The sequence below is a fragment of the Drosophila serrata genome, unplaced genomic scaffold, assembly GCF_035046125.1.
Source record: "Drosophila serrata isolate PLE 108 unplaced genomic scaffold, ASM3504612v1 contig_276, whole genome shotgun sequence".
Classification (NCBI taxonomy): Eukaryota; Metazoa; Arthropoda; class Insecta; order Diptera; family Drosophilidae; genus Drosophila; species Drosophila serrata.
In genome coordinates, this window is record NW_028257174.1 from 3,892,855 (window position 1) to 3,918,247 (window position 25,393).

The 25,393-nt window shown below is 36.5% G+C and overlaps 3 protein-coding genes across 18 annotated transcripts in view; 2 read left to right on the forward strand and 1 right to left on the reverse strand.

The window, feature by feature from the left end:
• LOC110179585 (uncharacterized protein CG43867) overlaps nt 1–25,393 on the forward strand; it is a 119,335-nt gene that overhangs the window by 37,266 nt on the left and 56,676 nt on the right. The window lies entirely within an intron of this gene.
• On the forward strand, nt 7,898–17,686 carry LOC110179586 (uncharacterized). Its single transcript, XM_086835579.1, has 3 exons — nt 7,898–7,947; nt 15,324–16,823; nt 16,929–17,686. The coding sequence occupies exons 2-3, from the start codon at nt 15,332–15,334 to the stop codon at nt 17,513–17,515; spliced, it is 2,079 nt and encodes a 692-aa protein (XP_086691705.1). The 5' UTR covers nt 7,898–7,947; nt 15,324–15,331; the 3' UTR covers nt 17,516–17,686.
• On the reverse strand, nt 11,499–12,194 carry LOC110179588 (uncharacterized). Its single transcript, XM_020947188.2, has 2 exons — nt 12,109–12,194; nt 11,499–12,043 (listed from the first exon to the last, which is right to left on the reverse strand). Exons 1-2 carry the CDS (start codon nt 12,192–12,194, stop codon nt 11,611–11,613), a joined length of 519 nt encoding a protein of 172 aa, XP_020802847.2. The 3' UTR covers nt 11,499–11,610.

Here is a 25,393-nt window from a genome sequence, read left to right on the forward strand (position 1 = left end):
GTATATATATATAGTCCACCGATTCGCCATGCTCCGACTTATATACTAGTAAAATTATATAGAAGAATAACTGCATAGTTTTATTCAAATGCTCTTAAATTTGTTTCACAACAAATCTCGCACACAGGACATATAATTCCCAACTAGTTCTAACATCTCCGGAACGAAGTGACTGCTGCCAGCCAAGTATCCGAAATGTGTTGTGTTTCAAAAGTTGCAAGTCATTGTTTATTAGTGTTCAAAGTTAGTAACTGACTATACATAGGTACTTACAGTTCAGAGTTAATTACTGATCATAGATACTTACTGGTCATAGATACTTATTGATCATAATTACTTAATGTTCATTGATATTTACTGCGCATAGTTAATTACCGATCATACCTACGTACTGGTAATACCCTGCAAGGGTATAAAACTATTCTTTAACTAGTTTTAGTGTAATTAACATTCAAAAGTGTCTATAAATTCCGATTATATATATAAAGTAACAAACTTTTAAGCACTTGTTAGCTCAAAATTGTATAAGCTAAGTAACCTAAAACTTGATGCAGCTATAATTTTGAATATAGCTCATGTGCTATCAATGTCCTGTCATAACCATTCACATATGATCCCCTTCCCCCTTTCTGCTTCCCTGGCTTTTTATGGTAAATTTTCTGGCGAAGCAGCGAGCCGGGCTTCTGTATAATTTTGTATAATTTTAATCCAATTAAACTTAATTAACTTGTGTGCAGCTGAACGTAACTGTAAACCAGGCGGCCATTTTATGTGCCCAAACCAGCGAACTCCAACATCGAACTTGGCTTTGGTCTCTCCCTCTGGGAGGCCTCTGTGGGCCTCGTATCCGGAGTCGTAATTATTACCACTTACGGCTAAATACTCAAGTTTCCGGCTACATTTTTTGCTATTTTGCTATTTTTGTTGTTGTTGCTTATGCCGCTGGCCAAGAAAGTTCAACGAGTTTTGCAGAGCAAGTGTGTGTGTGTGTGTTGTGTGTGTGGCAGCCGCAGCAAATTCCCGTATCATGCAACCGCACCAAATAACGACAATAACAACAACAACAGCAGCAGCAACACAGAAGTGAAAAGTTTTGTAGCCAAATTCCAAGTGGTAAGGGCACTTTTCCGCGGGATAAACTTTTGCCTTAATACCTTTTGCCCACTTCCGGTCTCCGCTTGCCGCCTGCCGCCTGCCACCTTTTCACTTCCGGTTTGCCTTGTTGTTTGGCTTTCGCCTGTTGGCCACTTTTGAGGCGCATCAAATTTATGTTTTACCTTCAGTCCGGGCATAAATCTTTGTTATGCACCGAAAAAGGATCTCCACACAAATATAAAAAACATAAAAGTCCTGTCCAAAGAGCTGAAAAAAAATCTCGCCGCGCTTTTTCCGCGAGTCGCGTAATTATTTTCGTCCCTTTTTCAGAGTTTTTTTTTTCTACAGATTTTCTTTATTTTTTTTGCAACTCTTTTTGTGTATTTTTTTTTACAAACATTTTTTTTTTTTTTGGAAAGTTGGCCAGGCCTGTGATGTGCATTTCATTTGCTGCTTTTAATTAAGGAAGGTTCCGGCCAAGGCAGCCTTACTTTTGGTTATATTTTTTACGATTTGTACGTACCTGCACTGAACATATAATGTTAGTTAAGATAAAAGGTAAAGATATATATTTAATAACATATTTTTAGAGATTTTAGGAATGTTTTTAGAGCCCTGAATCGATCAATTTATACCTTTTTCTTAGGGTAATATTTTCTTAAGAACTTTTTCCCACAAATTTTCTATTTTGCAATTAGTTTTTATTCACTTTTCTTTTACTTTTCGTTCATTTTTCTTTTATTTTTCTTTCAAATTTCACCTGTTTTCTCCTAGTGTAATGTTTGTTTGCCTTTAGGATGTTTGCCGCTGACTTTCTAATGAGTTTAAATAACCTGGGCGGCTTTTGAATGCATGAAATACGACCGACAATTAATCAGGATACAAAAAAAAAGTAGAAAGAAACAAGAAAGTGAACAGAAATTGTAAGGGAAATGTAAGAATTTATATACTACTGGGCCCAACGTTAGTTCTCTCTTCAAAACCAGTTGTAATCCAAGTTAATCAATGTGTCCTGGCTCCTCCTGGCTCATCCATCAATCACTAGCAATTGCCTTGACATTACCCATAAATTACGTGAATGGAGCATTGCGTTGCGTTACGTTGCGTTCCATTTCGTTCCGTTGGCCAATGAACCGCATAACAAACTGTAAACGGTTTCCGGTTGCGGCAGAAACTCTGTAAATTAAATAATACAACACAACACAAACACAAAAAAAATAAAATAAAGGACGAAAAGGAGAAAGAGGGAGAGTGGCAGGACATAAGGAAATCTAAACCAAATGCTGTCAGGACAGTGACGATGAAATATTTATCGATAACTATTAGCAAGTGATGCATGAAATGCGATAACATTAATTAGCCGGGCCAACGAACCACAAGTGGTGGTCTCCGTCCTATGAAATCCCCTTAATATATACATACAATATATCCATATATATAGCACTGCGGCAATTTAATTGCCAGCCATGGCCCTTAGTAATAATAATAATAATAATAATAACGATAGATGGTGTTGGGAGTCATAATTCATGGCGGGAATATGAGCCACAAATAAGCTTCAAACTTGATGACGGCGATATTTGTGTATATTAAGGGGGAAAACGCAGCAATAGGAGCTAAAGAATGTATAAATAAACATTAGTTTCGCTTGATAATGACTCAAAATCAATTGAATATAAACTCATGGAAAATGCTGCTGCAAATTCTTTACTTTCAAATTTCATTTTTTCTTCAAGCCTCCCCCCAAAAAAAATTTAAGAAAAGTGCCAAAGTGCGAAGTGCGACTTACGCACACATATGCTCCAGTGAGTGACACAAATACGAGGCGACAGATGCCACTTAGAGGAAGCTAAGATGAGGCAGGCAGGATGTGAAGAGCAGCCATGCCATGGAGGTGAATGTGAGAGTACTGAGAGTACAGAGAGTACAGAGGGGAAAGACAGCCATGTTGGCAGCCATGTCAACACTTATCTTTATGAGTTTCCGCTTTCTGTAAAGTCATTGACATGTATTTTTTCTTTTCTTCTCTCGCCCTTTGATACCCAGCACTTTGTTTGGGGCACATAGGTTTTTCCAGAGTCCTTAAAAAAAAAAAAAAACTCATCATCAAGGGAGGTAAATGTCTAGTAGATTTAGCTAAGCTCTTTTAAAGATTATAATTATTTAAATTATTTTTAAAAATATTCCTTAGGCATTTTCTAGTCGTATTGTTACTCATTTTCCCTAGCTTTTTTCTTCCAAAAATAAACTTAAAAAAAGGGGAGGTAACACCTAAAAAAATAAAAGAAAACACTGAGCTGAGGAGTCATGTTCGCGTGTTTATGGGCTTGAAGCTCAGTTGTGTTGTCTATGGAACCTACCAGCTTCCTTCCATCACACACACACACACACACACATACATATACTATACACAAATTGCTGAAATCGCAAGTGTGCTTTTAGGCGTTAAATGCTATAAATTACTTTTCGAATGGCATAAATAACAGTAAAGTCATTGAAATTTGCTCGCACAGGCTGCACCAGATGGCGACACCAGAGGAATAGTCCTTGTCCCCATCCTCTTTCCGTAATCAGCATATTTTCCCTGTGTGTGAGTGTGTGTGAGAGAGTCCTGTGAGTGCTTTGGTATGCTTTTGATCCAGCCCTGGGGAGCCACTAAATGATGATTTGCTTTGGGGCGTAACCAGAGAGAGAGATAGCAGAAAGTTGCGTGGGGGATAAACTTTAATTTCATAGATGAACAACCAATAAATGCGTTCAAGTTTATTTTTTCTTTCTTTTTTTTGCGGACACACTTGTTTTAAGTACCCCCAATCAGTGAGCTCTCTGGAGAGCAACATGTTTGGACATAATTGTGCTTGTTTTGCTTTTAATCTGATGGCTGGACCACACTTGAACCTTCAATTGAAGCCATTAGAGTGTCACAAACAGTTTTGAAATATATGCAAAATACCATGGTTATTCCTGGAAAAAAATCTGTATAAAATTTCAAGGATTCCATTGCCTGGCTCCCAACGGGGGACCATTATTATATAGAATTTTGATGTAGATATGTATATATATATATTTTCCTATTCAACCGAAAAAACTTTAAAAGCATTTCACCTGCAGCTGATGCTTCCGTTTCCGTTTCCGTTTCTGTTTGTATTTCTGTTACTATTCCTTGGGACTCCCTTTTTTATGGGGCCTGACAGGCTCTCACGCTTTTCACTTTTATTATCCTTTATGTGCGATTTCACACCTTCAATTGCAAAAAGGGATGAAGGCAGCTTGCCACACGTAGCACAGCAAATCAAAATCTTGAATTTATTCCACATACGAAGCGCATGAATTTCAAATTACTGTGGGAACGACGACCAGAGAGACAGAGAATGAAAGGTGGTAAAGAATACTGACCCAGCTAACCCCGACTTTTGCCCATTTTCCGCTCGTTCTCTTCTCTTTCTCGATTTTCTCTTTTTTTTTTTGTTTGTTGTATGTTGGAACGTGTGCAACACGTTATGTGGCAGCAACAACATACGTGGCAAGGTGCCACTCTTCTTTCTCACCTCAAGTCTGGCCTGGTTCAGGATAATGACTGCTCTGTGGTCGTGTCTCTATGCTTTTCAAGCTTCTCCTTCATCTTTTTGCAAGATTTTTCTGGCTTTGGTTTCGTGAGAATTCAAGATTTTTCAAAAAGAAAATACAATATTTTGAATATACATAGAAACAAGAAACAAAGGTTTGGTTTCTAAGTTGAAGGACTCATTTGAAATTCATGCGGCCACTCACTGGGTGCATAAAGCAATCAAATCAACCACAAAATACCACAACTTTTCTCACTCACATATACTTGTGGCCCTTTTTTTTGGATTTTTCTCGCTTCGTTTTTAGTAGGTTTTTCCTTCTTTTCCCTTTATTTTTTCTTGGTTAGCATCTCTCTTTCGGTTTCATACACGTTTCACTCGTGTAAATAATAAATAAGCTAAGCAGACTTTTGTGGCGTGCAAAACGTTTCGCTTCAAGGAGGCAAGCACAGAGCGCGATGCTATCGATTCCTAAATCTCAACCGAAAGTCAAAAGACGTAGACGCTGAAGCCTAAACAAAAGCGAAAGTTTGAGCCACTTCCACTCAACCCTTTAGCGACGCCTCATTCACATTCACATTCTCATACTCCTTTAGCCTTTTAGCCCCTTCGCTGGTCGCCTTCTCCGCCCATGATTTATGCATGACCCAAAGAAGGAGGAGCAGGAGGAGGAGCAGGAGGAGGAGCAGGAGCAGGAGGAGGAGCAGGAGCAGAAGGAGTACCAGGAACTGGGTGTCATGGGGCCAAAGCTGTTCCAGATTTGCATGCGAATTGTCCAAGTTGGATTCATTGGCTTTGGGGCAGATTTGGAACTGGTTTTTTTGCCAGTAAATACTTTGTCCCCAATTGTTTGGAGCTCAGTTTGGTTGTCCTTAAAGGATATTTACCAGAAACCCCTTTTTTTTGGTTCTTAAAAGCTAATGCCTGAGAATATAGTTGTTTAAGTAATTCAGGTGAATTTTGTGAAGCAAAATGAGCCTAGAACTAAGAGTAATTTTTGAGAAATAAAAACCCACTAACTTCTTAATTGAGTAAAGCATAAAATTATCTGTTTAGGGGGAAACTCCTTCTGAATTTTAAACATTTATAGTTTTTCAGAGACCTTAAACTATTTTTCTAGGAATTTTTTAAAGCAAATTTCAAGGATAGAGTTCTGGTTTTATTTATTCTAGTTCTATTTCAGATAAAGCCTTAGGCTTAAGTGGAAACTTCTTTTAAATCTCAAAGATCTTTAGGTTGTCGATGACTTACAGAAAAAGATTTAGTTTTAACTCCTTTTAATTCTCAAACATCTTTAGTTTGTCAAGGACTTTAAGCTATATTTGTAGGAATTTCCTTAAGGATATATCTTAGGATATATACATATTTATTTCCCCTTATCCATTGCCTTTCCTCTGAGTATTCCATCGAACCCAATTAGTGATTCTGCGCCACTCGATGATGAAGGCAACGCCAAATGAATTTAGCTTTAGTCTACAATGCAGTCAGGACCAAAAAAAAGAGGAGACAAACCAGGACCAAAAACGAGGAGCAAAACCAGGACCCAACCCTGCACCAAATTATGCTCCTTTTCACTCGAATGCATCCGCTTCCTTTGTCTGTGTCAAATCAATTAGCAAGTGCAATTAATGAAGCGCAGTGCAAGAAAGCCAGCCCCCCTCCCCGAAAAAAAAAAACATAATAAAAGAAAAACCAACAACATGGCCAAGAGAATGGCGAGAAAATCACAGGAAAATTCAGCTTTGGTCAGCTGCTGCAGGTGAAGAGAGGAAACAAGGACCAAGAGCAGGAGAAATGCACACAGCAATTTGTCTTTTCCCATTAATTATTTAGACACACCAAAGGCGAGGGGCAGGAATAATAATGATGATGAAGATGATGGGTCAGCGAGAGGAAATTCCTTGCCGGAAAGGAAATGCAAAAGCTGGGAAAATCCCATAGAAATCTGTGGAAAGAGCCGGGGAAATGGCTTCGCGCTACACGGACTTTGGCTATTGGCAGTTAATTAATTGAATTCTGTTCAGTAACGTGTTGCAACTGACTGCAATTGCAGCAAAAACTTTTCCAACGTCGCGTTGAAGGGGGTGGAAAATGTGGAAAAGTGGGTGGAGAAAAAGTATAAAAGTGGGCCGTGGGAGTCTGCGAGTTTGGTCAAGTTGCGTAACAAGTTTTGGCGCATAAAGTCATTAAAGTTTTCTGATTCGATTTGGCATCTTATCCCTTTCATCCGTTTCCCATTTTTTAGACTTCCTGCCCTCCGGTCTCAACTTTCTTTTCTAAGCTTACAAATTAATGACGCTCGAACGCAAAGTTTTCGGGCCCAAAGGATGGGGAGTCATAAAAAATATATATATGTATATCGTTATACCTGAAAACCGGGAAACCCCAAAAAAGGGTTTTCGCTTTTCGCTTATTTTTTATGCATTATTTATGATTTCCCCGATTAGTCGCGGCAAATAATGTTTTGCTCAGCACAAAAAAAATATATTGTCAAACCTTATGCGGGCTGTCCTCTTATTTTTCCCCCCAAATTTTCTTTGAGGAAAAATTTGTGTGTGCTAAGCCAGCGAAAATTCCACCATGCCAAAGGGGATTTGCAAATGGTTTTCGGTTTTCCGAATGTGGGTTTTCTCTTTTTTTCTGTGACACTCTTATCGGTCAGAAAACATGCACAAATAAAGCTATTTTTATACTTACATACTTAACACTTGAAAGGTATAGAGAGTTCATATTTACATATAATATGGGTATTTAAATATACATTTTTAAGGTTATGTTTAGGAACACAAAAGACATTTAATACCTCTTTTATGTTAATGGAAATCTTTTTTCTTAAATGTCTTGGTTTGGTTAAATTGGTAAAAGTCTTTAAACAGATAAAATATCGCTGTTTTCAAAATAAGGGATATGTATTTTCTTTGCTTCTTAAAAAAAATACCAAATTAATATGATTTTATAGGTTATATATAGGATTTGAACCACTTAGTTCGTGATATTGTAAAAACATCGATAGTCGCATTTTGAAAACATTTCTGTATCGATGTCCTTATCGATATTTGATCATCCCTGGTCTTCGAGGCTTCGATTGAAAAGTGCAACTAGGTGGCAATACTGGCCAAACATCTGATCGTACCGCCTCGTGGTAGCGTCACATTTCAGCTACGAGAGACGCTGTAAAATTAAGGTTATAAGAGATCTATATTACTTACCCAAAATTTGGCCAGGACTTGCCCAGGACTTGCAACCTTGATTGAACTGAAGACCAAGCCTTCATTGGAGTGTCCAGGTGAGCGTCTTATTGTGCACGCCTTAACACACACACACACAGACGGATTGAAAAAGTCTCGCACAATTGCGTGTGAGTGTGTGTGTAAGCAGAGCAAATTAAGTTAGAGTTATTTTATGATTGCATTAGAGGAAAATTCGAGTAGAACTAGGAAAAGGCCAATAGAGAGGGTGAGCTGATGTTAACAATACGTGGCGCTGTCACTACAACTCAACTTTCCACATCGTTCTCTGCGCTCCATTAATTTAGCACACACACACACTAGCATACACACGGGGTTCCCTTCCATCCCCCTTTAGTCAGTGCGTCTGCCACGCCCCTTTGATTGGTCACGTGCTTGGCACGGGTGGTTCCCCCTTTTCTCTCCTTTAACTCCCTCCCCGCCCAGCTTTGGGGGGCTTCAATTCGTTGTGATTGCTTTGTATCGATTACAAAATGCATTACAACATTTGCCACATGATAAATAACAGACAGTAAATGGATATAGCATTGAGGTTATGGCGGTGGGCAGCGGGCGTGGCTGTACTTGAAATTAATGCCAGCGATTGGTAAGCCGATATCAGTGAAGAATCTAGCTGATTGGGATTCCAGAGTGCTTAGTGTTTATTTCGTTACAAAATGTAACTTAAACTTGCTTATAGAGAAACATAACCTTTAAGTATTCACTTGCAGTGTGACCAAGCTTTGCTTATTTACATTCCTAAGATGTGTAACTGCCACACTAACTTGTTTATTTAACTCTGAAAGAATATTAGCTGATTTACCTTATTTACCAATCTTTTCTTGATTTATATTTTACCTTCCTGGCATTTAATATCAATTTTCTTGTTAACTTTAGTGTTACCAATTTGTATTTACATTTATAAATTACCACTACCACAAGACTTGTATACTTCCTTTCGTTTTGAAGCTCCCAGCGGACATTGCAAGGACATTAACCCACACGTGTCTGTGTGAAGAGCGGGGGTTGGGTTTCTTTGAAAGAAAAATAAAATGCAATTGCGTGATTATTGAGCGATTTGTATCAATTTACCGAGACGTAGGAGAGGCCAGCGAAAAGCTGCCTCAAATGTTTATTTATGCAATTCACTTGCTTATGCCATTGCGACGTCGTGGGGGGAATGATTATTGATATCTGTATCCCATACGTGCTCAAACCCCCTTCCCTCTTGCCACTTCCCCCTGGATATATAAACATATATATAGATATAGAAACTTGTGGCAAGCGAAAACTCTCTGGGGAGGATTGCAGCTCAAGACATTTGTCGCAACGTGCGAAAACTTTTGCCGAACAAGTGTCTCCCCTACCAGCACACTTGTTAGCTTCTCAAGTTTATTAAAGTGGCATAAAAGTGTCATTGGCGTCTAATGGACAACGATTAGTCGGAAAGAAGCCTCCGATCCCCCCAAGAATTACTCCAGAACTAAGTTCAAGTCGAAATGCTAAAACCCATAGCAATCTTTTTTCACTTCCGGGAAAGAACGTAATTGAATGGAGGCAATCTTCAAAAGGGGAAAGTTCATTGAATCAAGGAATCGGGGGGAAAGAGTCTTAAAGTTATATCTAAGATATGGTATTTGTATTTCAAAGAAATGGTTTGTAAGAGGCTTATGAAAGATATATTAATTTAAATTGGTTAATTGATTTATTAATCAATGAACATTACTCGTTATCTTAGACTGTTTTAAAGCTCCTCATACTCCTTTTAATAGTTAATATTACTATCTATCATACTCTTATATTGATATTCCCTTTACTCCTTTCAGTAAAGAGTTCTTTTTAAAAATAATTGTTATGTTAGTTTGGCAGCTTATCGAATGTCTCCCTCTTTCCTTGCGTTATAACAACTTATCGATATTAAACTTGGCTTCTTTAATGGCTCGAGAAAGAAGAAAACTTCTCTGGGGGGAGGAAGAGAAAAACTTATTGAAAAGTCATAAAAAGCATAAAATACCAAAATGGCTCAAGACAGAGTAAAGTGGCAAGGAGCAAAGCCATAGGAGCTCTGCTCTGCTAAAAGGACATCAACTGGGGGGAAAAGCATTGAAATTGTTTTCCACCCTTTTTTGTAAATCATTTAACACGCTCTCGATTTTTATTTTAATGACATCTTGGGCAAAGTTCCATAATGGCTATAATGTGCAGCTAAGGCATAATGGAAGGCGGCCTCTGGTGCTTTTTGGGTATCCATCATGGGGTCCTTGTGCTGTGCAAATTTTCTCCATGCATTGTTGATGATGTTGAGGCGTGAAAAAGGCATCCAGCTTCCAGGATATTCGCAACCTGTGCCTGTGTTAATGATCATCATGAATATTCCGGCATTTGTTTGTTTGTTTGCTCACCATGTTTGTTCAGCCAAAATGTTAATATTCCCAGCCAAAAACTAAAACTAAAACTAAACCTGAACCTGAGCCTGAGCCCCCTGGCGGCATAGTCGCTGGTGAAAAGAGAGCCACTAAATATTTGATTCACTTTCCGGGAGCTGCTCCATGTGTGTGTTTGTGGAATCAACTTAATTAAAGTTAAACAAGCAGCTAATCAAATTTTTATTACACAGTCTTGGCCACAGGATGTCCTTACCTTACCTTTCCCTTTACCTCGCCTAAACGTGGCGTAATTTCATTTTAAAAATGCATACTCTCCAAACTCCAAAGGGGAAAAGCCACCGAAAAGGATTGTCTCCCCTTTTGTATTTCTCTTTCTATTACTTTTTTCCTATTTTCCCTGCTAGGGGAGTTAGTGGAAATGGTTTGTGCGGATTTAATAGGAAAAATGTAGTTTCCGCTCTTTGTTTGGATATTAAAAAGGAGGGAACTGTTGTCAGGGAAAATACTCTACAGCTATTTAAACATGGAAATCTAGGAAATATATTCAGAAAGATATAAAAACAAACAGAAGAGATATTAATTTATAAGAGAAAATATGAAAACTTGAGGAATATTTAGCGGAACTTTCCCAAAAACCTTTTATTTTAATTTAAAGATGCAGTAAACCAAGAATATTCCTTAAAATAAACTTCATTTGATGTTAGTTGAATACTTTCCTAAGAAAACTTCCTCCAAAACCCTTTTAAATCAATTAAAATAATTATTTAATCCAAGGGAACTCCTTCAACTGCGCTTCGATTGATCTTGATTTTATATTTATATGAAGAATACCTCTAAAAAAACCTTTTAAGGTCATTAAAATAGAAGAATCTAAAAAAAATTCCTTAAAAAAGTTCCATTTATTGTTTGTTAATACTTTCTTAAGGAAAACTTCTGTAAAATGTTCTATAAATTTAACATAAAGAATATCTTCTGTAATAAAAACAAGAATATCCCTAAGCTTCGTTTGCTATTTATATAACATTTTCTTAAGAAGAACTCCGCTTAAAAACCCGTGAATTTAATTAAAAGTAAATCTTTTCTCCATTACAATCAAGGCAAATTCCTTAAACTTGGCTTCGTTTGCTATTAATTCTGTATTTTCTTAAGAACTCCCCTTATAAACCTTGAAACTCAATCATAAGCAATGCCTTCCTTATAGAAACAAATGAAAATTCCATAACTTGAGCAACGCTTGGCATTCGTTTATTTATTTTCTCAAGAAAAAAATAAAGACAAATGATAACAGCAACTCAATTTGAAAAACTGAAGAAATCATATACCTTTGTATCAGTTTCAAATTACAACCACCTTCAAATCGCTGGCAGGGGCATTATGCATCCAAACTTTACGCTCCTCATACTCATCCATATCGCAAAACTCATCCTCGGCGGCCCAGGAGCTACAATTGCTGGAGTATGTTGTGGGCAACGGCAGAGCCATCAGACTGAGACTCATGCTAATGGGCAGGGATGACATAGAGTCGGTGACCTGGTAGTCCAAACCTATAAAATCCTGGCTGGCCGGCTGCTCCGATTGAGGAGAGGTGATGGCTGATTGCTGCTCCTGAATATCCGGTTCCGGTTCCTGCTCCTGGATCGGCTTCTTCTCCAGCTGCTTTTTGACGGCACTGGGAGAAGAGGAGCTACTGGAGGAGCTACCAGAAGAGCTACCAGAGCAGCCACAGCAGCCAAAGGAAAGCAGGAGACACATAATTCGGCTCGCAGAACTGTATTTAAACAATTAGTAATTCGTTTATTAATTTATCTTTGATATTTGTTTATATCTCTGTACCTTATCTCTTCTTTAGGTTTTGATTTGTGTGGCTTCGCAGGCGACTTCTTCATCTGAAAGCCTCCAACTGAGTGAGGTTCTGGCATTCCGTGTTGTTTGCTTTTATAGCCGGCATTGCCCAACAAGTTTCAAGTGTTTTTCCCTGCTCGGTACAGTTGTGTTCGCCCGAAAAAAAACCAAAGAACTCGGCAAATAAACAAAATGAAACCCAAACCCCGCCACTTTCCCTGGCGACTCATTATGCAAAATGATGTCACTTATGTTAATTTTCAAAATGCACTAGACTCCATTACCAATTTATATATACATATCTGTATATATGGTGCACTGCATATATTAATATGTATTATCGGTATTATCGACATTATCAATGTGGAAGCTTCCACTGACTACCTTATTGTGTTACCAATTTGCGAATGCAAATCAGCAGACGAGCTGAAATTTCACACCAATCGAGCGCCAGTGTTGTTGGCTTGAATATTGAGTGAAAATGTCAGGCGGAAGGAGTAGGTTGGAGGTAGCTCACATCCTCACATCTCATTGGTGGCCATCGGAGCCAGGACTTCGATGTCATCCTCGATGGCAACGCCCGAATGGCGCCGGCCAAAGTTGGAGTAGGACACAAATCGCATCTCTGGGACCACATCGGGTTGCAAATGGATATCGGCACAGATGCTTATGGGTTCCAAATGGGCCGGCGAGTGCGATGCGGCACGACTCGGCCAGGACTCTTCAACTCCTCGCTCGGTTTCCTCCAATAGAAACCTTCTGCAAGGACAATCCTGTACAACAGATGATGATGATGGCAAACCGTGTTGCTCGTGCTGCTGCTCCTTCTGCTGCTGCTGCTGTTGGTTCTCCATCAGCTGATCCGAAGCCAAGATGGTCTCCTTCTGCTGTTGATCCTTGTGACGTCTCTTTTGGCAAAAGACAAACAATAGCCATTTCTCCAGGATATGCATCTTGTTGGTGGCAGCTCTACTCGATGATTTCTCTATTGCTCTGGGATAGTCCATGGCTTTTATAAGAACAAATCGATGATGATGAGTGAGTGAGTCAGGAAGTTCTTAACCGTTTGTTGTTAGCCAGTTCTGTTTGCTTATCCGACTTGTGCCCAAAGAGATGTTGGTACCAGTTCTTTGTTGTTTTCCCCCCCTTCTCCCTCAGTTTTAACTTCAATTTCAATTAGCATTTTGGACCAACCAAAAAGTTTCAGCACTAATGAGTTTTGTAATTATACGAAAAGTTGGAAAATGAATACAAAAGCTGGAAAGAAAAATCTCCCAGCTCTGCAGGAGTAGCAGGAGCAACAGCGGGTGGTGGATCCTTTAATTTTATATTTATATATATTTATATATATATATACATTTTTGTGAATGATTTACGCAGATGAAGAAATTGTAAAGCGATAATAACGTAAATGAGAAGGGGAAGGTTTCTCTTTTGCGAGGATGAGCACTAATAGAGGCAAGGTTTCATTAAGCAGCAGTTTAAAATAATTATATACAAAACAGCAGGGCCGATTTAATTCTTTTTAATGGGAATACTTTCGAATTTTGTTTGCCTTATTTAATGGGAGGTTCATTTGAGTAATTAAAAGTATCAGAAAAGATTAAAAATCACCGATTTAAAAATAAAAATATAGTAAAGTTTTCTTAATCGAAAATTTTTGTATATAAAAAAACATTTTTATACCCTTACAGGGTATTCTAATTTCAGTCAGTAGCTTGTAAGGTAGTGAAGGAGTCATTTCCGACCCCATAAATCATATATATTCTTGATCAGTATCAACAGCCGAGTCGATCTAGCTAAGTCTGGTTGAAATAAAATTTTTTGAAATTTTTGCAATATTTTATAAGGGTTTTCATCGTTAATATTGCGTAAAAAAAATTAAGAAAATTTTTGATTTTTGTATGTTTTAAAATGAGTATGCAGATTTATTGCCCTGCTAAAAACTAACATAGGACAGCTTTTCGAATGAAAATGAATGCATTTTTGGCTTATTTATGATCTTTTCAAATTCGAACCCATGGTTCTATGGCTAACTTAGGGTATAAACACTTCAGCTTCTCGAAATTAGCTTTCTTTCTTCTTTGAACTTTAATTTGTTCAAAAAATTATTAAAAAATAATAAGTATTGGGTTATCGAAGTAACTGCCTCTCTTGTTTTCATATGAAGAAAAAATCATTCACGAGATTGTGATTATATGAAGCATAATAATTACACAATAAGAATTTTGACATTGAAAATATTGATGTATTACACTGTTACACTATTGACATTTCTTTGCCACCTCTTTTCATATTATATTATATATTTCTATATGATTATTCATATTTAGTTTACAGGGTATCTTAAAGCTCTATAAACCATAATTTGTCTTCTGAAATGTTTACTCTACGGGGAATTTCCCCCACTCTTCGCCTTGGCGACTGTGTGCAAACTAGAAAAATATCAATGTCATTTGCAGGAGGCCCTTTGGCCAACAAATTTTTTTGGGGTGGAAACAACAACAAAAAAACAAACAAAAAAATGCAATGTCCGGGAAAGGCAGCGGACTTTGTTACTTGTGTAATGTTAGATGGGTTTTGTGTCTGTTCGGTGATGGTAAATGGCGAGGGGATTGGGTATCCGCGGGGCTCTGGGTTCTGAGTTCCGGGGATTGGAGTGTTCTCTCTCTCTCTCTCACTCACTCTCTATGTATCTGTCCTGCTCTGGTTCCCCTTTTTGTCAGCCGCATCATTGCGGTTTCAGAACGAAATTTTTCGCAATTCCCAGTTGGAGTTTGGTTGTGTTTGTTTATGTCTATGCGTGTGTGTTTGCCCGTATTTTGGGAGTTTCATGTTAAATACCTCTCAAAAAAGAGAAGGCTAAGAGTATGCCCTTTTTATAAAATTTCTTAGAAAAAATAAATAATTTCAAAACACTGAGCTTTTTTTAAGTGTTGCAAAATACTATCGATAGCATCGTTTAGCTAACTTAACACTTCTGGATTTTAATTGTTGTTAGTTAAGGTCTCACTGATTTTTGTCACATTTTTGTTTTCTGAAAATAATATCCCACGTGCTCAGGGTTTTCTTTTCATTTCTGTCGTATTTTCCTCGGAGTTTACTCGAATTTTCCTCGAATTTCTCTGTCACTTCATCAAGGTTTGTAGCAGTGACAATAAACTAAGCATAAACATTAGGATTTACAAGAGTTTCTCCCGTTAAAGCAGCCACCATGGTTAAACGCATCTTCAAAGACGTGCCCTATAAGCCAGTTGACAATGGGCGCCTCTTTACCATTGGAAGAGATCGTGGCTTCAATATATCCGCCTGGCCCATATTCCGTCGAGAGTGTCCGCCAGAAATCATGGCATTGGCACTAGAGGTACCATCACCCAGGAGGCGCTGCCACGGCGCCAGGTCCAGAAGATTGAGGAGACGGGAAATTCTAGAACAGGAGATGCAGCATGAGACTGGGCCGCCGATGAACAATGATTTCGAAGAAAGTACCGTCATGGGGAATGGCTATAATATGATGGAAAATAGCCTCAATGAAAACGTGGTGGAACAACCTAAGATCATACAACACCTAGAGTTTCCGGCAGACTTAATGGAACTTGAACCCCAGTTGTTAGTTGAGATAAATATGGATTTATCCGGTGATGTACGTATGGAGGATGCAAATGAATCTGATGAGATGCAGAATCTATACATGGAGGGAGAGATACAGGGCTATGAAGAGCCGAAGAATGAGTATTATGAGGAAGAAGGTGAATATGAGGAGAAACAGGGGGATTATTTATTAAATGAAGAAGCCAATGAGGAAAAGAAAGTATCTTATAATGAGCAAGAAAATGAATATTATCAGGAAGGTGAATATGATGAGGAACAAATAAATGAGAATCAGCCAATTGGCAATGAAGTCAAAGAGGAAGAGAAAGTCTCCTATAATGAGGAGATGAATGAGTATTATGAGGAAGGAGGTGAATATGATGACGAACAGGTCGATGATTTAGAAATTAAAGAAACCAACGAGGGACAGCAAGTATCTTATAATGAGCAGGAGAATGAGTATTATCAGGAAGAAGGTGAATATGATGAACAAATGTATGAGAATCTGCCAATTGGCAATGAAGTCGAAGAGAAAGAGAAAGTCCCCTGTAATGAGGAGAAGAATGAGTATTATCAGGAAGAAGGTGAATATGATGACGAACAAGTCCATGATTTAGGATATGAAGAAACCAAAAAGAAAGAGAAAGTAGCTTATAATGAGGAGCAGAATGAGTATTATCAGGAAGAAGGTGAATATGATGAACAAATGAATGAGAATCTGCCAATTGGCAATGAAGTCGAAGAGAAAGAGAAAGTCCCCTGTAATGAGGAGAAGAATGAGTATTATCAGGAAGAAGGTGAATATGATGAACAAATGAATGAGAATCTGCCAATTGGCAATGAAGTCGAAGAGAAAGAGAAAGTCCCCTGTAATGAGGAGAAGAATGAGTATTATCAGGAAGAAGGTGAATATGATGACGAGCAAGTCGATGATTTAGGAAATGAAGAAACCAACGAGGGAAAGAAAGTATCTTTTAATGAGCAGGGGAATGAGTATTATCAGGAAGAAGTTGAATATGATGAACAAATGAATGAGAATCTGCCAATTGGCAATGAAGCCGAAGAGAAAGAGAAAGTCTCCTATAATCAGCAGCAGAATGAGTATTATCAGGAAGGTGAATATGATGACGAGCAAGTAGATGATTTAGGAAATGAAGAAACCAAAAAGAAAGAGAAAGTAGCTTATAATGCGGAGCAGAATGAGTATTATCAGGAAGAAGGTGAATATGATGAACAAATGAATGAGAATCTGCCAATTGGCAATGAAGTCGAAGAGAAAGAGAAAGTCCCCTATAATGAGGAGCAGAATGAGTATTATCAGGAAGAAGGTGAATATGATGACGAGCAAGTAGATGATTTAGGATATAAAGAAACCAACGAGGGAAAGAAAGTATCTTTTAATGAGCAGGAGAATGAGTATTATGAGGATGAAGGTGAATATTATGACGAACAGGTCGATGATTTAGGAAATCAAGAAGCCAACGAGGGAGAAAAAGTAGCTTATAATGAGGAGAAGAATCTCTATTATGAAGAAGAAGGTGAATATGAGGAAGATCAACCAATTGAAAATGAAGTCCAAGAGGTAGAAGAGGATACGAATTTGGGAGAAGGTGAATATGAAATGGATGATACAGATAAAAAGATTGACGAAGAGCATAATGAGGAAGAGAAAGCCTATAATGCCGAAGAGGATGAGTTTTTTAATGAAGAAGGTGAATATGAGCTAGAACAGGAAGATGAATATGATGACGATCCGTTGACAGATGAATATGATGACGACCCGTTGACAGATGAATATGATGACTAAAAATGTGAAAAAGAATATAGAGAAAACGATTAAAAAGAACAGAAAAAAAACCAGTATCTCACAAAAAAAAAAGACTTAGAAGCTAACATTGAAGTCTGAAGAAAGAAAATGAACATAACATAGAAACCCAGTATCTCAAAAAAGCCTTAGAAATTAACATTGAAGTCTGAAAAAGTAAATAAATGTATTATTTGATTTAATTTATGTTATTAGCAAGAAACAACACACACAACAATGTAAACATTTGAAATTTGAAGAAATAGAGTTTATGTTAATTTAATTTAATTTTTTAAAAGAACTTTAAAGCAAAAGAAATGTCTTGTTTAAGTTAACTTGTATTGATATATTAAATATATTTTGTTTATCAACTTTATTGTTTGTTAAATACTAATTACAGGGTATCTTCTGCTTGCTATTAAGTCTCTGAATACCTCTCGTTTGTTTATATAGCTCGGTTACTGGTTTTTTCGGTGGTTCTGGGTATAGTTTTTGGGCGCTGGTCTCGTGACAAGCCAAGCGCATAACCGCAAAACAGACGCGTGGCGCTCTGCAGGGGGAGTGGAGAGAACCGAGAGTGGTGTCCACCCCAAACTCAAACACACCCCTCACACTCACACACATACTTCGCCCACTCGAACCATTTCATTTTCAATTTGTAGAGCATACTTTTTGGGGCTTTCTCTTCGTTTCTATGCCAATCTGCGTTTCTCATGAGTCTTCAATCTCGCACTCTTTTTTTATGGAAAAAGGCGAAAGGAGAAAAGAAAAAGATGATGGTAGAGAGAGAGAGAGAGTGGGGGGATTCCCCACTTTTCGCTTTCTCCTTGACAAATCTCTCTTCCTCTCTCTGTCGTATTTTGCCTTTGTGGTCATGCCCACTTGATGCGTATTTAATTAACGTTAATTGAAATTGATTTATGTATGCAGCCTGCGTACGATTGCCACCCCTTTTTGTGTGCCGCCTTATAGGCCATCCCTCCCCCCCCTCTAAAAAATATGCTGCGTGAAATTTGTGGCAAGTCCTCCTCCTTCCCTCCCTTCCTCCCCCCGGAGTGGGGTTTATTTTCTCCTTATTTTATTTGCCAAAACAGGCAGAGATTCCGAGAGGGTTTTAACTCAATTGACAAATTTTCGGCATATTGAAGCATGAAAAATTTCAGGGGGAAATTGGGGTTCTCATTAAATTGATTAAACCAAATGCAAACTGATATTTCTTTTTTTGGGGATGAAATTGCGTAGAAAAGTGAAAAATATTTTGGGGAAAATGGGAAAAGTATAAGAGAAAATTGAAATCATTAATGCTAGATGAATAATTCATTTATTTAAGGTATGAGATTTTATATTTCTTAAGATTTTAGTAATAAATCTTGTTTTCTTTTTTACTTTAAAGTATAATAAATCTTTTTCAACGCATTTTTAATTGTTTTTTGTGATGACTATAAAGTTATATGAATAAACAATAAATTTAGGGTATTTTTAAAATGTATTTATTATTTGTAAATTATTTTTCTTTGTAAACAATTAAACCAGAATTAATTTAATTTTTTTTAAATGTAATTATAGTTATAAAATGCATTTTATATTTAATAACTATTATGTACCAACGCATTTATAATTATGTTTTGTGTTGTGTATAAAAATTGTACATATAAAATTAATTTTTTGGTACATATGGATTTTTTTTTTTTTTTTTTATAATAAGAAAGGAAGCTAACTTCGGGAAACCCGAAATTTATATATCATTGCAAAGCAAATTGGCCACAACTTTGTCAGAACTGCATTAATTTTAATTCGGAAAGTTAGTTTTCCATGTTAGTTTTTAATATACTAACAAATCTGTATACTCAATACTTAAATATAAAATTTTTGCAAATTTGTTCAATTTTTAACGATGAAACTTCTCCAAAACTTACCTAGATCAATTCTGCTGTCGATGCTGATCAAAAATATATATGTTTTATAGCATCGGGAATGACTTATTCACTGATTAAAATATATATATATATATATATATATATATATATATATATATATATAAACCTTCAGCTAGATTCTTAAAATAAATTTTATTTATTTAATTTATTTTTTTTTTGGTAAAATCAAATTTAAAAAAAGGCATAACTTAGTCAAAAATGCATTAAATTCAATTTGGAAAGCATTTCTGTGTTAGTTTTTTGAAGGTTAAAAAATCTGCATACTCAATTTAATATTTAAATAAATTAAAATTTTTATCGAATTTTTTCATAATTTTAACGATGTAACCCCTTATAAAATTTGGAAAAAATTATTAAAATTTTTTTTCTTCTAAACTTGGCTAGATCGATTCGGTTATCGATGCTGATCAAGAATATATATAATTTATAGGGTCGGAAATAACTCCTTCACAGCTTTACAAGCTTCAGACTATAATTAATGTAATGGTATTAAAATAATTAATCAAGACATTTGCAATTGTTTTTTTTTTGTGATAATAAACTATAAATTAATTTTGCATATTTCCATTATATATTTATTAGTTTTATTAGCTTTTATTCATTAACTTTATTATTTTCAAGCTTTAAAAGAACATTAAAATTGTTATTAAACTCTTACGTTATAAAATTCTTCATAACACTTATGTTCCTCAACAATTCTAATTGCCTTGCGAGAATTTTCACTCATTTTACTATTGCAAAATAATAAAAAGTAATCCAATCAAAGCAAAACATAGAAACAGAAATTAAATATATAAAACTTGAACTTATACCAAACATCTGGGCCACCCACACCGCCCATTTACTTTGTTTTCCGCCCACAAAAATTAACGAGCTTGGAAAGAGGGAAAACTGGGGAAAAAAAGAAAAGCATTCGATGCGTGTTTGCGCAATTTCCACATCATTAATTTTGTGTTTCTGGCATCCTACATCTACATTCTCTTCGCTCGCTTTTATGCTGATTTAATTAGAGGAGAAATCTTTTCCCCACTTTTAGTCTTGCCGCTTTTATTGCATAATTTTAGGTGTGCAAGCTGAAATCGAAAATGAAAATGGAGATGAAGTCCGAGGGGGGAGGACTGCAATCAGCCAAAACAGCAAACAAAGAACAATAACAATAAAGCTCGAGAAAATAACGAAAATTCATCATAAACAGGCGGCTGCTGCCGCTTGGGGCTTTTGTGGGGGGAAAGCAAGTCCTGTTCCCAAGTCCTGTGCCCAAGTTCTGGCCTCTCCAAAGATCGTAAATTAGAAATGGCATTTTATGCGTGCGCAAATAAAAATTCTGTGTGTGCGGCACACTTTTCGGATATCTTTTTGGGTCCTCAGGCTACAGATAGAGAGAGAGAGAGAGAGAGAGAGTCCTAAGACCCTCGTCCTGGCATAAAAAGTTTCATTTTCCCTTCTCGTAAAATTACTCATACGACTTGTTAACCGTTTCACCAGCTCACAAAGATACACATTGATTTTCCCGCCTTTTACTCATCTCGTTTTCTCTTTCTCTTCTTGCAGGTGAGTGCTTGTGCTTTTCCGGATCCGCTTTTTCCCCCTCTGAGTATGTATATGTAAGTCCTTGGAAATGGGAGACGAATGGTATTGAATTCTATTGACGTTGTTGAAGTTGGAAGCTGAAATCGGAGACGCAGGCATCTGCGGGTTCTCCGCTATCCCGGGTATTAAATGTTCGCTTTGATTCAATGGCAGTGTAAATAAATGAGATTTTATTTTTTTTTGCCTAAAAAACTTTGACTCAGTCAACTGAAAGGTGCACTGTAGGAAAATGAGGGTTTATATGTATAAAAACTACCTTAAAATTTGCAGAAGAAAGTCTTAAGATGAGAGAGATTTAGGCAGAAAGGTTTTTAAAGGTATAAAAGGAAAAGATATGATTTATTTTGTGATTAAAATTCCCTCTAAATATATTACCCAACTCCCTAGAACCTTACCCCTCATTTTTCCCAGTGCAAAAACTCCGCATTTTCGGTACGTTTTTCTCCCCCCTTGAAACCGAAGTAACAACAAAGGAATTTTCCTAATTATGCGTTCACCTGCACGTACACACAAAAAAAGGGGAGTAGGAGTAAGAGGAGGAGGAGGAGGAGTGGTAGCAAAAGCAGGACTAAAAACCCAGTAAAACAGCAAAAGAGATTTTCCACGACACACCCACTCACTCTCCTCCCCTCTAAGTTTTGACCTTCCCAAAAGCCAAATGGACCATGAAAACAAAAATCGCACAACAATTTTTGGTAAACTGTAAATGCAAAAACCAAAAGAGCAAAGGGAAGAAGGAGGAGTCCGAGGCGATGGACTTTCTGTGATTAACAATTACACACAAAAACCCGGGAGGAAAGCTAAAACTCACAGTTTTCCAGCTTCCCAGGTTTCCCCGTGTTCCATTCCGCATTCCAAAACCAACAAAAACAGCGGCCACCCCCTCCGGCATTCCATTCCTTTTTGTTTTTCAAGGCGGAACGGGAACGGGAACGGGGAGTTCGCTACGTGAGTTTGCCATAAGCAATTTAGCTAATTTAGCTACCAAAACAACAAGGACACGCTGCCGAGGACTAAAGCGAAATAATCGAAGCGGAAGAATAACACAAAACCGAGGAAGGATGTGGGGGAAAGGGCTTTGTAGAGGAAGTTTTTTGGAGTTGGAAGATGAAATGGTAGAGAGGAATGTAGAGGAAGTCCTGCATTAAATTTAAGAGATCTATGAAAGGATTAACACTTTTTCATATGAGATATTTTTTTTGACAAATTAATAGCAAAAAAAATCATAACTTAGCCAAAAGGTAATTAATTTCAAATCGGAAAGCAGTTTTATGCTAGTTTCTATTAGGGCAATAAATCTGCATATTTAGTTTAAAAAATTGGAAAAATGAAATTTTTGACAATTTTAATGATAAATCTTATAAAATTTTAACAAAATTTGCAAAAAAAAATTTTTTTTCTGGTTGACATGCCAGATCGATTCGGCAGTTGATACTGATCAAGAATATATATGATTTATAGGGTGCCAAATGACTCCTTCACAGCTCTTTAAGCTATTTTCTTCCTATATAAGTGTAATTTTTTAATAAAAAATTCCCTCTTCTTCATCAGAAAAGATTTCCTAGTCTTCACCAATAACTTTATAATTTTTCATCAAAGAAGAACCTATTTTTTACTTAAGAAATATCTTAATCTTCACCAGAGAACTTCCTGTTCTTTGTCAATGAATATCTTATTCTTCTTCAAAAAAAAATTGCCTATTCTTTAGCGAAGATTTCACTGTTCTTTACCAAAGAATGTCATATTCTTCTACAGAAAATCCGCTATTCCTTACCACAGAATTTCAGATTCTTCTAAAAAAAAAAATCCAAAGAATATTTAACTCTTTCAAAAAAATGCCTTATTCTTTTTAAAAGTATTCCCTAAGCTCCACCTATGAATTCCAATTCTCCACCACAAAATTCCCCTTTTCTTTTCCAGAGAATTCTTATTCTTCACCAATTAATATCCCAATCTCATCCAAAGAATTCCCTATTCTTCACCAAAAATTTCACAATTCTCCACCAAAGGAATTCCTATTATTTATAAAATATGCTTTTACTTCTTGTCAAAGAATTTATTTATCTTTAACAGAGATTTTCCCATTCTTCATCCAAGAATATCCTATTTCCAACATATAATAACCTATTTCTTCTCAAAATAATTCCCTATGCTTGACCAATGAATTCTACATTTTTTGCCCAAGAATTCCTTTATCCTTATCAAAGATATTCCCCTTAATCTCCTCTAATTTCGATAGATACTTGCAACTTTTAAGAAATTCTGCAACTTTTGGCTTGCTGAAGGAAACAAAAGGAAGTGCATGAAAATAACAATAAATGTAATACAGTGGCAGCCAAAAGTGGATGCACAGTGCCAGCAGTAATAATAATAATAGTAATAGCAATAATAATAATAATAATACTCTTCCTAAGGACACGCTCCCTTTTGCCCTTTTTTTTTTGGAAGAGGAGAATCTTTTGCCGGACAGGTCGCTCGCTCCCTAATAACTGTTTCTTTTTATGGCCAACAACAATGGTGAGGGGAGGGATTCGCGGGGAGGAGTTTTGGGGAAAAGCAAAATGAAATTTGCCTTTCCCGGGCTGCCATTGTGAGTCCTGAGTCCTTCGTCCTGCTGCTACTTCTGCTCCTCTCAAGAAGAAAAATGCATTTGATTGAATTTTGAATAGTCAACAAAAGGAGGAACCGAAACTGCGGTTTGGTTTCTGTCTCTGTCCGGAGTCCTTTACTATTCACACAAACACACAGGATTCCAAGGATTCCCCGGGCCAGACTACTTGCATTCCAAGTTATCCTTAGCTGCCTGTCCTGCCTGTTTGGCACGTAGCCTTGAAAATCGAAGTGGAAATGAAATGTAATCTGAGGGAAATCTGAGCGATTGGGAATGGAAAAAGGGAACTATGTAGAAAGTAGTTGAGGAGAAGGAGAAAGGATGAGGATGAGTCTGTCCCCAATGGGAAATTGAAAGTTTCTTCTTTACTTACCTTACAGCCCCCAAAATGTTGGTAATTAAATTCATCAATTTGTGGCAATGAAATTGAATTTAATTTGGATATAGATAATGTATATTCTTAGTTTCTAATGTTTTCAGAAACAGAGATATAATAAATACTTAAAAGATAGCTTTTATTCCATCTTTAGTATAATTATTAAGTTTTTACCGCGTATATATCTGAATTCTTTCGTCCTTTTAAAGTTTTACAACATATTTGAACTCTGAGATAGCACGGCTTTTAATTTATTTCGATCATTCAAGTAATTAAAATAAATTCTCTTTGCTTGAAAAGGAAAAAATGGAAACCCTTGCACATTTTACAAAGTTTTTTTTTCTGGTAGAGTTGAATACATTTTTCTTGAATTTACGCATTGCATTTGTCCTGACAGCAGGACAAGATAAATGCGCTTATTGACTTGAAAATGGCGACGCATAAATTTTCACAGTTTCCGGCTTTGTCCCTAGCATCCTTGGCCTTGTGTCCTTTGGCCTTAACTAAAGGCTTAGTCCACCTGCTGGTCGTGTCTAAAAATACTATATAAATTAAATGGAGGCTTGGTACTAAGCAACTGAAGAAGGAACTAAGAGAGATAGGATTTACGGATTAAATCATGGAATTAAGGAATTACAAAAGTAATTTATAAAAGTTAAATACTTTTATTTATATAAAAAAAGCTTCAAGGAAACTCTTGTTGAATAGTTAGTTATATTTATTTAGGTTTTTTAAGTATCTAATCTAACATACCATAAATATGTTTTTATTATAAATATTTATTTCGAATTCCTTCATAAATCACTAAATTTTAACTATTTTCAGACCAAAAACAACCACTAATAAATATTTAATATTACTATATTTATTTAGTATTAATATTTCTTCATTAAAAATATTTATTTCAAATTCCTTCAGAATTTACTAAATCTTAACCATTTTCTGGCCCAAAAATTATCACAACTATATATTTAATATTAAAATATTAGTATTTAATATTAATATTTCTTCATTATACAAATTTATTTCGAATTCTAAATCAAATAATTCTAAAACCACAAAATCTTAATCCATTTTCTGGCCCAAAACTTATCACAAATGCTTCAAGTTTTTAGTGGCTTACAGCAAACTGATAACTTGGCCAAATTATCTCAATAAATGTGGGTCCCAAACAAAAATAAAGGAAATAAAAGCCTTCCGATAGGATAAAACCTCACTCTCTTTTTGCTGTTTTTTTTTTTTTTTTTGATTTATCTGGTTTGTTGTCTGTTCTATGGAAATCGTTTGCTTTATTCACCGCCGGCAATCACGCGCCATGCAGCCACGCCTCTGTCCAAAAGGAAAAGGGGATTGGTTTGGGGTCTTGG